The 12,416-nt window shown below is 53.5% G+C and overlaps 1 protein-coding gene across 1 annotated transcript in view; it reads right to left on the bottom strand.

Moving 5' to 3' along the window:
• Window positions 1-1,636: 1,636 nt before the first annotated feature.
• Window positions 1,637-12,416, bottom strand: part of LOC144947892 (trophoblast glycoprotein-like) — a 12,531-nt gene continuing 1,751 nt past the window's right edge. The window contains exons 2-3 of the mRNA XM_078877270.1: window positions 2,136-3,407; window positions 1,637-2,086 (exon numbers count right to left, since the gene is read on the bottom strand). Of these exons, the coding sequence (XP_078733396.1) occupies window positions 2,417-3,407 (991 nt within the window). The 3' untranslated portion in view covers window positions 1,637-2,086; window positions 2,136-2,416. The remainder of the gene's footprint in view (window positions 2,087-2,135; window positions 3,408-12,416) is intronic.

Below are 12,416 nucleotides of genomic sequence, written 5' to 3'. Positions count from 1 at the left end.
GACTGTTCTAACGTCTGCATAGGCTCGCTCCCACCCCCTCGCCGCTTTCCCCCGCCACAGAAACGTGGAATTTCCACCGCTTGCCTCGGAGCTGTAAACAGGAGATGGGTACCGATGCACCAATGTTCCACTGAGCTGGAAGTCACTTTGGGGTGTTCTTCTTTCCATTTGGTGGAACTGAGTCGAAAGGGGAGCGAGGGTCCGAGTATCATCAGCACACAACAGCCGTGATCATTCCACTGCTGGATGAAGGTCTCCCCGAGTCGTCGCCATCTCTTATTCATTCGCTGAGTAACGCACCACTCCCTTAGCTCGTTGCATTACAGAGCCAGCGTCTGCATCCGTTTTGCAAGCACACGTGACCAGCTAGCATTGTGCGCGTTTTTATAACAGGCGATGTGTATAACTTAAATAGACGACCAGGATGTTGGTGATTATGATGATGAAGTCGATAATGGTGGTGGTGGTGGTGAGTAAGCTGATGATGTTGGTGGTGTTGGCGATGATGAAGCTGATGATGATGTTGATGATGCTGAAGCTGATGGTGGTGGTGACGATTATGAAGCTGATATTGGTAGGGATGATGATGACGCTGCTGATAGTGGTGATGATGATAAAGCTGAGAATGTTGATGATGATGATGAAGCTGATGATGTTGGTGGTGATCAGGATGATGGTGATGAATGTCGGGAAATGAATGATTCGACAAACGTTAAATACCCCGGTAAATGAGACCTCTCAAAATGTGAGTACTACATACGCGTGCCTTTGAACGTTCATTATGGACCGTTAACATACAGCATATACTTACAGAGGAAGACCGAATCACCCTGAATGTGCCCGATCGCATCGGATTTCGGAAGCTAAGCAGGTCTCAGCTTGCCTAGTCGTTGCACGGAAGACTTGCCTGTCAACACCAAGCGGCGTTGTAGGCATGTGGTTGTACGGTGTCCCGGAGACGCGAGTAGAGCAACAGCTGATTGAATCCATCTGTGCGGATCTCGGAGTGGTGTACCCCCCCCCACCTACCTCCCTCCTCCTTATACAGCAGGCGCGGTGCTGGGTTTTCTCCGGGATTCTCTGGATTTTTCTCCCCCGTCCCTCCCCTCCTACACGGAGCCAGACTCTCATTAGGACAGCAGCATTGGCGTGCCCCCCCAGGGCTTAATTTCAACTCGGGTTCGGTGACCTACGCGGCATTTTTTGAAAAGTTTTTGGTTTGGCCATGTTTGTTTGTTGTAGTACAGAGTTAGACTGGTGGCCTTAATCTAAGTTGTCTTGTGGTTGTTGTTGTTCTTTGACTTGCATCCCACTGGGATATTTGCACAGCGTTGGTGTGCGGTGCTTTTTCTGCAATATTTTGCTGTCTTTTCTTGGATTTTCTGTTTGCACATAGTCACTTTAAGATGTTTTCTTGTTCATGTTTTAGTTTTTTTGTTTGTTGCGGTTGCACCCGATTCAAGAGCCGAATGGCTCACAGGGCTATACCTAATAAATGAACTTTGAACTTTGATTTCCACATGCGGCCCACCACATCCAGGATACCTCGCGCCATGGCTGTGTGTGGCTCCCGCTTAAGAGTCGCGTGCCCCCCCCCCCCCCCGCCGCCGCCGCCGCCCCCCCCCAAATCTGTCGCCTCTGGTCTACGAGAGAGCCGGAATGAAAAGAAAATAATATTACATCGAGAAATTAATCTTTGAGCGGGACTATCTTGAAAAAGAAAAGAGAATCTTGAGACTCGGGCGATGCTTGACAGGATGAACGGAAAACAAATCGTCGGCAACTTTTCTGTTCTATTGGACGCGGCTCACTGGCGGACAGGGGCTGATGACCGCATAGTGACATCACTGCCCACGTGACCTGTGTGTCTCTATTGCGTGAGTCTATGGGGGTCAACGTGACTCTATGGGTTTCTGTGCGAGTCTATGACTGCCCACGTGAGTCTACATCTCAAACCGAGGTTGCCAGAGTAAACCCACTGCCCATGACCATCATCCCCAAGCAATGTGTCACTCGTTTCCCACAAGGCTGGTCCTCCGGCTCACTCACCAACCTCCACATGAACTTGTAAATACAGCGCATCAACCTCCCCCACCACCACCACCACCACGACCCCCACTCCCCCGACTCCCGACCACCACCACGACGAGGGAGGCCAGGCATGGCACTCCGGTAAAAAAAAAATCGTGAATTTATCTTTGCGTCCTGGTTCCGGGACATCTTCAAGTCATCTCATCTTCCCTTATCTTCTCTCAACTCCTCGTGTGTCCACTCATCTCGTTTCCACGTCTCCACCTGCCCGCTCATCTCCGCTCATCTCTTGCCTTCTCCCCCATTCATCTCACCTCGTCCTCCTCCTCCCCAAACCACCGTCATCATCTCCATCCGTCCATCCCGCCGACATCTCAGCTCCGCCTCAAGCCTCGGCAGTCGCCGACAGCCTGCGCATGTCCCCGCCGATCTCGGGCGCCTCGTGCTCGTACCGGTAGTGGTAGCTCGCCTCCATGTGATCGCGGCAGAGGTCCCTCACCCCTTCGGCCCACAGCTTGATGCCCCTCCGATTGAGGTAGAGCACCAGCAGGAACACCAGCCCGACGAGTGCCAGCACGAGGCCCAGGAAGACGTAGGAGGTATGCAGCGCCGCCGGGACCTCTTTGCCCGCGCACGGCAGCAGCGGCTCCTCCTCCTCGCCGCCGTTGAGGAGTTCCGAGAGCGGGCGCCCTCTCAGCGCCGGCGGGTGGCGGCAGCGCAGGTGGCCGGCGTCCTCCACCCAGCCCGTGGCGTTCCCGAGCCAGGCGGCGAACGGCCGGATGTCGCAGTCGCACACCAGCGGGTTGGCGCCGAGGCGGAGGGCCAGACCCGGGGCGGCGCGCCGCAGGAGCTCCAGCTGAGCGGCGTCGGGCGACGCGAAGGCGTTGTCGCTGAGGTCGAGCGAGGTGAGCGCGGGCAGCGAGTCGAGGCCCGAGCCGGCGCCCACGCCGCTCGAGATGGAGTTGTTGCTGAGGTCGAGCGCGGCGAGCGACGGCAGCGAGCGCAGGACGTCGCGCGGCGGCAGCACCAGCAGGCGGTTGCCCGACAGCGACAGCCGCCGCAGGGCGAGCAGCCGGCCCGAGCGCAGCGCCTCGCACAGCCCGTTCAGGCACGACCACGGCGGCGGCGGAGATTCCTCGGACGGAGAGCGCGGCGACGAGGGCGACGACGGCGGCGGCGACGACGGCGACGAGGTGGCGTTGCGGCGGTGGTGCCCGCGGCTCAACGCTCGGTTGAGGATGAGCTCCTGCAGGGAGACAAGGCCGGAGAACGCCGCGGGGTGCACGCGCCGGATCGCGTTGTTGCTCAGGTCCAGGACGCGCAGGGCCGTGAGGCCCGCGAAAGCGCCGCCGTCCACTCGCTCCACGCGGTTGGAGCTGCCGGAGGTCACGGGCGGTGGTGGGTGGGTGGGGGGGGGAGAGACGAGAGGGCGGCGAGCGTGAGCCACGTAACGCACAGAGAGGGAGAGAGGCGTGCGGCTGTTGGGGAACGATGTAGGGTCAACGTCGGAGCAACGTTGGGGTGACGTCAGGGTCGACGTTCCTCCAACGAAGTGATCCAAAGACTCAGAGACTTGGAGAGCCACAGAATAAGAGGCGTATAGACTCCCGTAAGACCTAGAAACTTACACAGAGACCCAAAGACTCAAATAGAGACAAAAAGACAAAGAAATTTCGATTTAAAGCTTTCGTGACTGCAGGGATTCATCTAATTGGTTATTTCGGTAAAGTCACGTAGAAGGGAAATAATAAAATAATAAAAATAAAACATAATAAAATACAATTCTCACGACGTTTCGGCCACAACGCAAGCAGCCGTCCTCAGGTGAAGAACAGGTCTGTCGGAAAGACAGCGTCTGAATGACTTTACCGAAAGAACCAAGAAGACAAAGGAACCCCATATAGCCTGTAAGAGACTTAGGGGCAAGTGCTGTTAGCGAGCACCTATGAAGGCCAGCACGGCACGGCACACAAGAGGGTGGGTGGTCAACACCACGCCCGGCCGCTTTTGTCTCCCTAGTGACGATGTTTACACACTGCACCAGGTACTCATTTGAGGCTGAGTCGACCTAGGGAAGGCCCAGAACTGGTTCAGATAATCGTCACCGGTGTTGGCCGTGAGCGGGAATCGAACCCGGGTCGCCAGGTCCGTATCGCAGTGTGCTAACCGCTACACCACCGCTCCCCACAAATTGAGACCCACAGTATGACACAGACACACATCGGCTGCCATAGATCTCGAGATCCGTACTCACGTTGTGACCCAGGAACTTACATAGAGACTACATAGCATCATACAGAGACCTGGAGACTGATCAAACCGTGTTCTGAGTAAATGCAGTGGGTCTTGGGCTGGTCACTAATGTCTGCTCAAACGAAACCAATCACATTGCATTTGTCAGTTTAACACGTAGGCTTTCGCGACCAATATTATTCATAATCAACGTTTTTGGGTTAGATTGCGTTACTTATAAATGTGTGATGCTGGATGCAATTACCAGCGAAACGTCGTAGCCAAAAATTGTAAATGTTGTGGTTTCACACTTCAACACACTGGTGGGCTAAAGCAGTGAACTATTTGTCTTTTGTTAACGTGACACTTTTTTTGCTGATTGGCCGTGTCGGGTGGTGGAGGGTTACGACACATTTATAAATAACGCGATCTAACCCAAAAACGTTTATTATGAACGTTGCATTTGGTTGTGTGCTTAATTTGGATACATTCCAGCTGTCGTGCGATAAAAGATTATAGAATTACCCTCAGTGGCAGAGCGAATGGCAAAAGCGTGGCTCCCTACTGCGAAGGGATCTCAGATGCAGCTCAGTGATATCCACTTCCGCAGGCCGTTCTGAATGGAGTTCCGACATTTTCGCACAGATTCACCGTCTGCTGATGCCGGCGATGCCGACAAACGCGATCGGGGAGAAATGTGACGACTTTCTAAACTAAAACTAAACTAGTTATGTATTTCGATTTAAAGCTTTCGTGACTGCAGGGATTCATCTTCTTGGTTCTTTCGGTAAAGTCACGTAGAATGGAAATAATAAAATAATAAAATAAAACATAATAAAATAATTCTCACGACGTTTCGGCCACAACGCAAGCAGTCGTCCTCAGGTGAAGACCAGGTCTGTCGGAGAGAATTATTTAATTATGTTTTATTTTATTATTTTATTATTTCCATTCTACGTGACTTTGCCGAAAGAACCAAGAAGATAGTTACGTATTTTTACCAGGCAAGGCCCCACTGAGCTGTCTAACTCTTTATCAGAAGCGACCTGGCCACAAATGATAGGTCAACAAAGCTGGCTTATCATCATGTGGACATAGATACCAGCCAGATACTCTGAACGCACGTTGATTCTAAATGTGGAGGAAACCCCGGAGGAACTTGAGAAAAATAGACGCGAAAATGCGAACTCCAAATATACAGCAGGATCAAACCCACGACCTCCTGTATACCGGGCGAGGTAGTTAACATCTCGCCACCGTGTCGCCTTTTTTTGAACGAGACCCTCTGTGTTATTAGACAGCAGCTCGCGGAAGCGGACATCAAATAGCTACCTCTGAGATCCTCTTCATAAAGTTTGAAGCGAAACGTTTGGAGCTCTGATGTGTCGGATCCGTGTCTGTGGGAGAACTCCCGAGGTCCAGATCGTCGTGTGTTTAACAAATTATATTGACTTCAAAATAATAGTGACTCATTACGCAAGAGCTATTGTTTGTACTTGAGCTCCACAAACACACACGTGGGCACGGAACAAACACGCCGAGTTTACGCTCGAGTCCATTAACCAACAGCGGTGTCGGTGTGGCTGTGACAAAGACGGCGATGGTAACGATGGTGACGATGGTGATGATGATGATAATCATCAGCAGCATTCATTCGTTCATCCATCATCATCATCAATGGCCGGGAGCTGTTTAGGTGCGGCTGTGATGTTGGTGACGTTGGTAATGATGCTGCTGATGATGATTGTTATAATCAGGAATATTCAACCGTCATCATAGTTATTGGCATGGAGCGATCGAGGTTTGGCTGTGCTGACGATGGTGATGATGATGGTGGTAAAGATGTGATGGTGGCGGTGGTGGTAAAGACGTCTTGGAAGACGTGCCCACACTTTACCCCACCACAGACAACCCGCCTTGTCTGGCGAGGTAAAACCACCAGGGGCTTTGCACTTTTAAATCATCTCGATTTAAAAAAACTCATTTATTTAGACCTATACTCTTTGGTTCTTTCGGTAAGTCACGTAAGTAGAAATGAAACAAAATCAATCACGATGTTTCGATAGCAACACAAGCCATCGTCTTCAGGTGAGAATCGCGACAGCCGCGATGTTTGCTGACTTTACAGGAAAGAATCAAAGAGTCCTGCAGACACGAAAGCTTCAAATCAAGATTATTTAGACCTGTGTTTTCGTGTGTGTGTTTAGTTTGTTGTCCTTTCACTGCACCTCCGATTAGCACGGTTGTCTACGTAAGGTGCGAAAGAAGTTCAACGTACATATATCTACAACTGAACTGTGGTTGTAACCATTGACACATCTCGGTAGGTACAGGAGGTGGTGGGGGTGGGCTTTGGGTGTAGGGGAGAAGTTGGGGGGGCTAGGGGAGATATTGGGGTGGGGGGAGGCGTTGGGGGGTGGCGTTGGGGGGTGGGGGGAGGCGTTGGGGGGTGGGGGGAGGCGTTGGGGGATGGGGGAGGGCGTTGGGGGGTGGGGGGAGGCGTTGGGGGGTGGGGGGAGGCGTTGGGGGGTGGGGGGAGGGCGTTGGGGGATGGGGGAGGGCGTTGGGGGGTGGGGGGAGGCGTTGGGGTGGGGGGGGGAGGCGTTGGGGGGTGGGGGAGGGCGTTGGGGGATGGGGGAGGGCGTTGGGGGTAGGGGAGGCATTGGGGGGGCTAAGGGAGATATTGGGGGGGTGGGGGTGGGGGGAGGGCGTTGGGGGATGGGGGAGGCGTTGTGGGGGATGGGGGAGGGCGTTGGGGGGTGGGGGGAGGCGTTGGGGGGTGGGGGGAGGCGTGGGGGGGTGGGGGGAGGGCGTTGGGGGATGGGGGAGGGCGTTGGGGGATGGGGGAGGGCGTTGGGGGTAGGGGAGGCATTGGGGGGGCTAGGGGAGATATTGGGGGGTTGGGGGGTGGGGGGAGGGCGTTGGGGGATGGGGGGAGGCGTTGTGGGGGGGGGGGTAACGTCTGGCTACCTCCATGCTGTGTGTTGTGTCACGCACAGCTGTGAGACATTGTTCGTGGTAAGGGGCTACACTCTGTTGTCTAAGCCAGGGGGTTTCGGGCTCGTAATTGACGTGGTTTATTTACGTATTCATCCTGAAAGGGCCACGCTACCGAGTCACATGACCCCTTGACAGGGAGGGTCCTGCTACTGAAGCTGCTGCTTATACAAAGGTCTCTATCCATACAGATTTCTTTTGCGGGGTTTTTCAGCCACTTAAACGACGAGTGGCCTTGTTTGTTGAACACAGGAGGGACGACGACATCGGAGCGCACGGAGAAAACCTCCCCCCAGGCTGTACGCGACGTCCCGAACGACAACAACTCTAAACCCCGTACAGATGGAAACAGATGGCGTAGAGCAGTACAACCCAATGCAGATCGATTTCTAAATTTCGCGGTCAATGTCTCGCCGTGAGTTGCGACGCGGGGCGAAGTGGCACCGGCAAAGTTCTGCCAGCAGCCGAGACTCTCTCTCTCTCTCTGCTGTGAAAAAGGCTCGTAGCCAGAAACGTCGTCCCTTCTATTATTCTTCTTCGTTGTTCTTTCGGTAAAGTCACGTAGAAGGGAAATAATAAAATAATAAAAATAAAACATAATAAAATACATTTCTATTATTGTTCGTATTAGAATGTGGGGGGGGGGGGGTGGGGGGGCAGCGCTAATCATGAACGTGTCAAGTGGTTGTTGCTTCCCCACGACACGCATCAGCATCATCATCATCGAACTGCTGCTTGTTGTTGTTGTTGTTTCTAGTTTGTTGTCCTTCCCCACACCTTCGCACCTCCGACGAGCACGGTTTGGCTACGTACGGTGCGAAAGAAGTTCAGCGTGCGGTAGCATGCACACGTCATCAGAATCATCCACCATCCTCCAGGCGCTCCACCTCCATCCTCCCCCTCCCTCCCTCTTGCCAACCACCATCGACCACCTTCAACCATCTTCAACAACAATCAATCACCTTCAACAACCATCTACCACCTCCCCACCACGCCCCTCCCCCCACTGCTACCCCCCCCCCATCCCCGCACCTTCCACCCCGGCACTTGCGTGTTGAGTGTTTTGACTCCTTTGAGGATTGTTGGTCCGTTGCCCTTGGGCTGACACGAACAGCGCCTCTGTAGCGGTGCGGTGGGCCAATGTAGGAGAGAAGGAGGGGGGGGGAGGAGGAGGTGGAGGAGGGGGTGGTGAGTTGAGGGGTGGAGGTGGAGGAGGTGGGGGTGAGGGGTGGAGGAGGAGGTGGGGGTGAGGGGAGGAGTTGGGGGTGGAGGAGGAGGAGGAGTTGGGGGTGGAGGAGGAGGAGGTGGGGGTGGAGGAGGAGGAGGAGGTGGGGGTGAGGGGTGGAGGAGTTGGGGGTGAGGGGTGGAGGAGGTGGGGGTGGAGGAGGAGGTGGGGGTGAGGGGTGGGGGTGGAGGAGGAGTTGGGGGTGAGGGGTGGAGGAGGTGGGGGTGGAGGAGGCTGTGTTAGGAGCTCTCTGATGTGATTTCGTGTCAGTGGGGAATGCAAGGAGCGGGGTTGATAGACCTCCCCTCCCCCATTGGGACCACTAAAGCTGGAATTGTATTCATATTTATCGAAGAAAATTAATGACGCAATTGTTTGTGTATACACGCACGCGTGTCCATCGCTTTACGCGTAGTCGGTTTGTTTGATTTCACGTCTACGGTTTGAATTCACTCATGCGGCTATGCAGTCGGATGTGGGACGAGACTGTATGTGTGTACTGTGTATGCGTACTGTGTGTGTAGCGTGTGTACTGTGCGTGTGTACCGTGTGTGTGTTGTGTACGGTGTGTGCACTGTGTGTACTGTGCGTGTACGGTGTGTGTGTACGGTGTGTGTGTATCTGTGTATACTGTGTGTGTACTGTGTGTGTACTGTGTGTATACCGTGTGTACTGTGTGTATGTGTACTGTGTATACTGTGTGTATGTGTACTGTGTGTGCGTACTGTGTGTGGGCGCTACTCGACAGGAAGCTGTCTCCCCGTGCGCACTTTTTTTAGGAACGCATCTACTACTACTCCTAGCGCATACTCGGTATGTATGTGCATGCACGTGTGTGTGTTCATGCACGTGTGTGTGTGTGTTCATGTGCATGTGTTCGTGTATGTGTGTGTTGGGGAGCGGTAGTGTAGATTCCAAGAACACAGGATGAGATGTTAGCTGCGTTACGCTATACCGGTCCTGGGCCACCCCTAGGTCGACTCGGCCTCAAACGAGTGCCTGGTGCAGTGTGTAAACATCGCCGCTTGCGTTCATAGGTGCCGCTCGCTTAACAGCACTTGATCCTACAGTCTGTCAAGGCTATACGGAGAGGGGGATCTTTGTCTTTGTTATGCCGGTCGTTTCGGTCAGTTGTCCCACTGGGCACCCTGGACGGCGTTTGTTGTTTGTTGTTGTTGGTGTTGTTGGTGGCGGTGTGCGGTGAGCTCACCACTCTACGAGAACCCGGCCACCGATGTTCGATTCCCGTCCGCGGCTAACGTCGGCTGCGAGTGATATCTGAAACGCACGTGGGCCTCCTCCAAGTCGACTCAGCCTTAAACTATGAACATCTGCTGCATTTGTTTCACTATTTTTGCTATTTTATTTTACCAGGTAAGGGGCACAGAGCACCGGAGCACCTGGAGAGAAGGAAAAAATAAGACCCCCCCACGCGTGCGAGGGGGCAACACTCTATCCCGTACGGATGGAACAGGTGGAGTCCACATCGTTGCTGTGCTGCATTCTCCTAGCGAGCGAGGGTTCATGGCTCCTCAACGCCCACGGGAACATCTGTGCGATGATCCATCAACCCTCGCCGCTTCCTCCACAGTTTCTGGATTGCAGTCCACGGGGCTGACCATACCACGGTGATATTTGCAATGAACGATTTTTTTAAATTTAGATTTTTACCAGGTGTGGTATATCACCAGCGACCTGGCCACAACATGATAGCTGAACGAATTGGCTCATCAAGTGGAAATCTGTAGCGGTCAAATACTCAAAACGCGTGACGTTGATTCTAAATGTGGAGGAGAAAAAAACCTGGAGGGCCTGGAGAGACATCCCCGCGACCACGGGGAGAAAACGCAAACTCCAAATATACAGCAGGTGTCAGGGTGGGGATAGAACCCACGACCTGTATACCAGGCGAGGTAGTTAACATTTAGCCACCGTGAGGATGGTGAGAGCGAGAGGCACGCAAACTCAAAATATACAGCAGCAGGCGTCAGGGTCGGGATCGAACCCACGACCTCCTGTATACCAGGCGAGGTAGTTAACATTTCGCCACCGTGGCGCCCCCTTTAAGCATCAGGTTTTAAACATCGTCAACTATGGAGAGACAAAGGCGGCCGGGTGTGATGCCAGCCAAACCCCCCACCTCGGGCGCCGTACCGGACATAATCGGCGTTTGGCCACAACGGCACTTGCCCCAACAGTCTATGAAGCCCCTACGGGGGACCTTTGTATTTGTTTTGTGTATGCGAGTGAATGCGTGGGTGGCTGTCCGAGCAACGTATCGTCACCCCATCTCCCATTTAAACAAAAAAAATCCCCCACAGCATTACAGCCCCTTGTGTCACTCCACTGCTGGATGAGGGCCTATCCACGCCGCGTCGGTCCATGCGGGTTGTTTGACCATGTGTGCACATCGCCAGTGGGGAGACAAAGGCGGCCGGGCGTGGTTCCGGTGCACCCAATACCTCTCTTGTGCCGTGCCGGCCTTCATAGGTGCTCGCTAAGAGCACTTGTTAAAGGCTATATGGGGGATATTTGTCTTTGTCCGTGTGTTTGGCTCTGTGTGTGTGTGTGCGTCTGTGTTTGAATTGGCAGTGTCAACATTCACTTTCCTGTCTATCTGTGCATCTTACTTCATCTCTCTGTGCCTGTACGCGTCTATGTATCGTTTCCATAACATAGCCCCACGAACACAAATTAATTAATATGAATACACAGACACGTACAAGCGCCTCCGATTAGCAAGTGTTGGCTTACGTACAGTGATAACGAAATTCAACATACATACAATATAGGCTGACTGCTATTGAGAGTGGTGTGTGCGCGTCTGTCTGTCTCGCCATATATCGATATCTGTCTGTCTGTGCGCTTCTGTATGTGTGTGTGTTGAACTTCTTTCGCGCCGTACGTAGCCAAACCTGTGCATGTCCTCTCTGCGCGCCTGGTCGCATCGCTATCCCTGCGTGTCAACACGGGGCGGAGAACTCCTATCCAGCAGTGGATAGGCACCAACATGTCATTGAGCACCACGCTCGATCGGTGTGCGTGACCATAACCCACGCGCGTCTTTGTCTCTCTGTCTCTCTCGTCGGGAAGAGCAGGTGGTTCTTGACCTTCGCCGCAGCCTTGCACCACTTTGATTCCCCAATCGTAAAACAAAAAAAATATAACGTGAATAAATACACAGGGGTTTTATGAAACAAAGTAAGTTGTTGCCGAACGTGACCCGTGCTTAATTTGTCTTGTCGATTATTTAACTTCTAATAAAAAATCTGGCCAACAGTTGTCGATTATTTAACTTCTAATAAAAATCTGGCCAACGTTTGGCACCACCCCACGAAGGGCTTCTCGCACCCCCAGGTGAAGCACCACTGATGGAGAGCGCTCTGCATGCGCTTAGAACCCGGCCACCCGAGTTCGATTCCCGCTCACGGCCCACCAACACCACCAGTGGCGATGATTATCTGAAACGGTCCCGGAGCCTCCCCTAGGTCGACTCGGCCCCAAAGGAATAGCCGGTGCGGCGGTGTGTGTAAACATCGTCACCGGGGAAGGACAAAGGCGGCCGGGCATAGTGCTGACCACCCACTCACTCCTCGTGCGTCGTGCCGGCCTTCGTTGGTGCTACTCGTTAAGCAGCACTTGCCCCAACAGTCTGTGAAAGCTACACGGGGGATCTTTGCCTTTGTTTCGTCACTTCCCAAAACAGGGGGGGGGGGGGGGGTATAGAGAGAGGGGAGACCACGGGGAGCGGATCTCGAAACTTCCCAAGAAAGGGGGGGGGACAGGCAGTCCCTAAACCCCCAATATGTTTAAATAGGGCCAGACATATTGTATTTCCTTTGATAAATATCAATACATAGGCGTACTCATGTCGGGGTCTTAAGGTGGATGGGTGGGGGCCACCCCCACAGCCCCCCCCCCCACTCATCCA

This window comes from Lampetra fluviatilis, chromosome 47 (genome assembly GCF_964198595.1).
Source record: "Lampetra fluviatilis chromosome 47, kcLamFluv1.1, whole genome shotgun sequence".
Classification (NCBI taxonomy): domain Eukaryota; kingdom Metazoa; phylum Chordata; class Hyperoartia; order Petromyzontiformes; family Petromyzontidae; genus Lampetra; species Lampetra fluviatilis.
The sequence above is the reverse complement of the archived record's forward strand: the minus strand, read 5'-3'. Positions and strand labels throughout refer to the sequence as shown.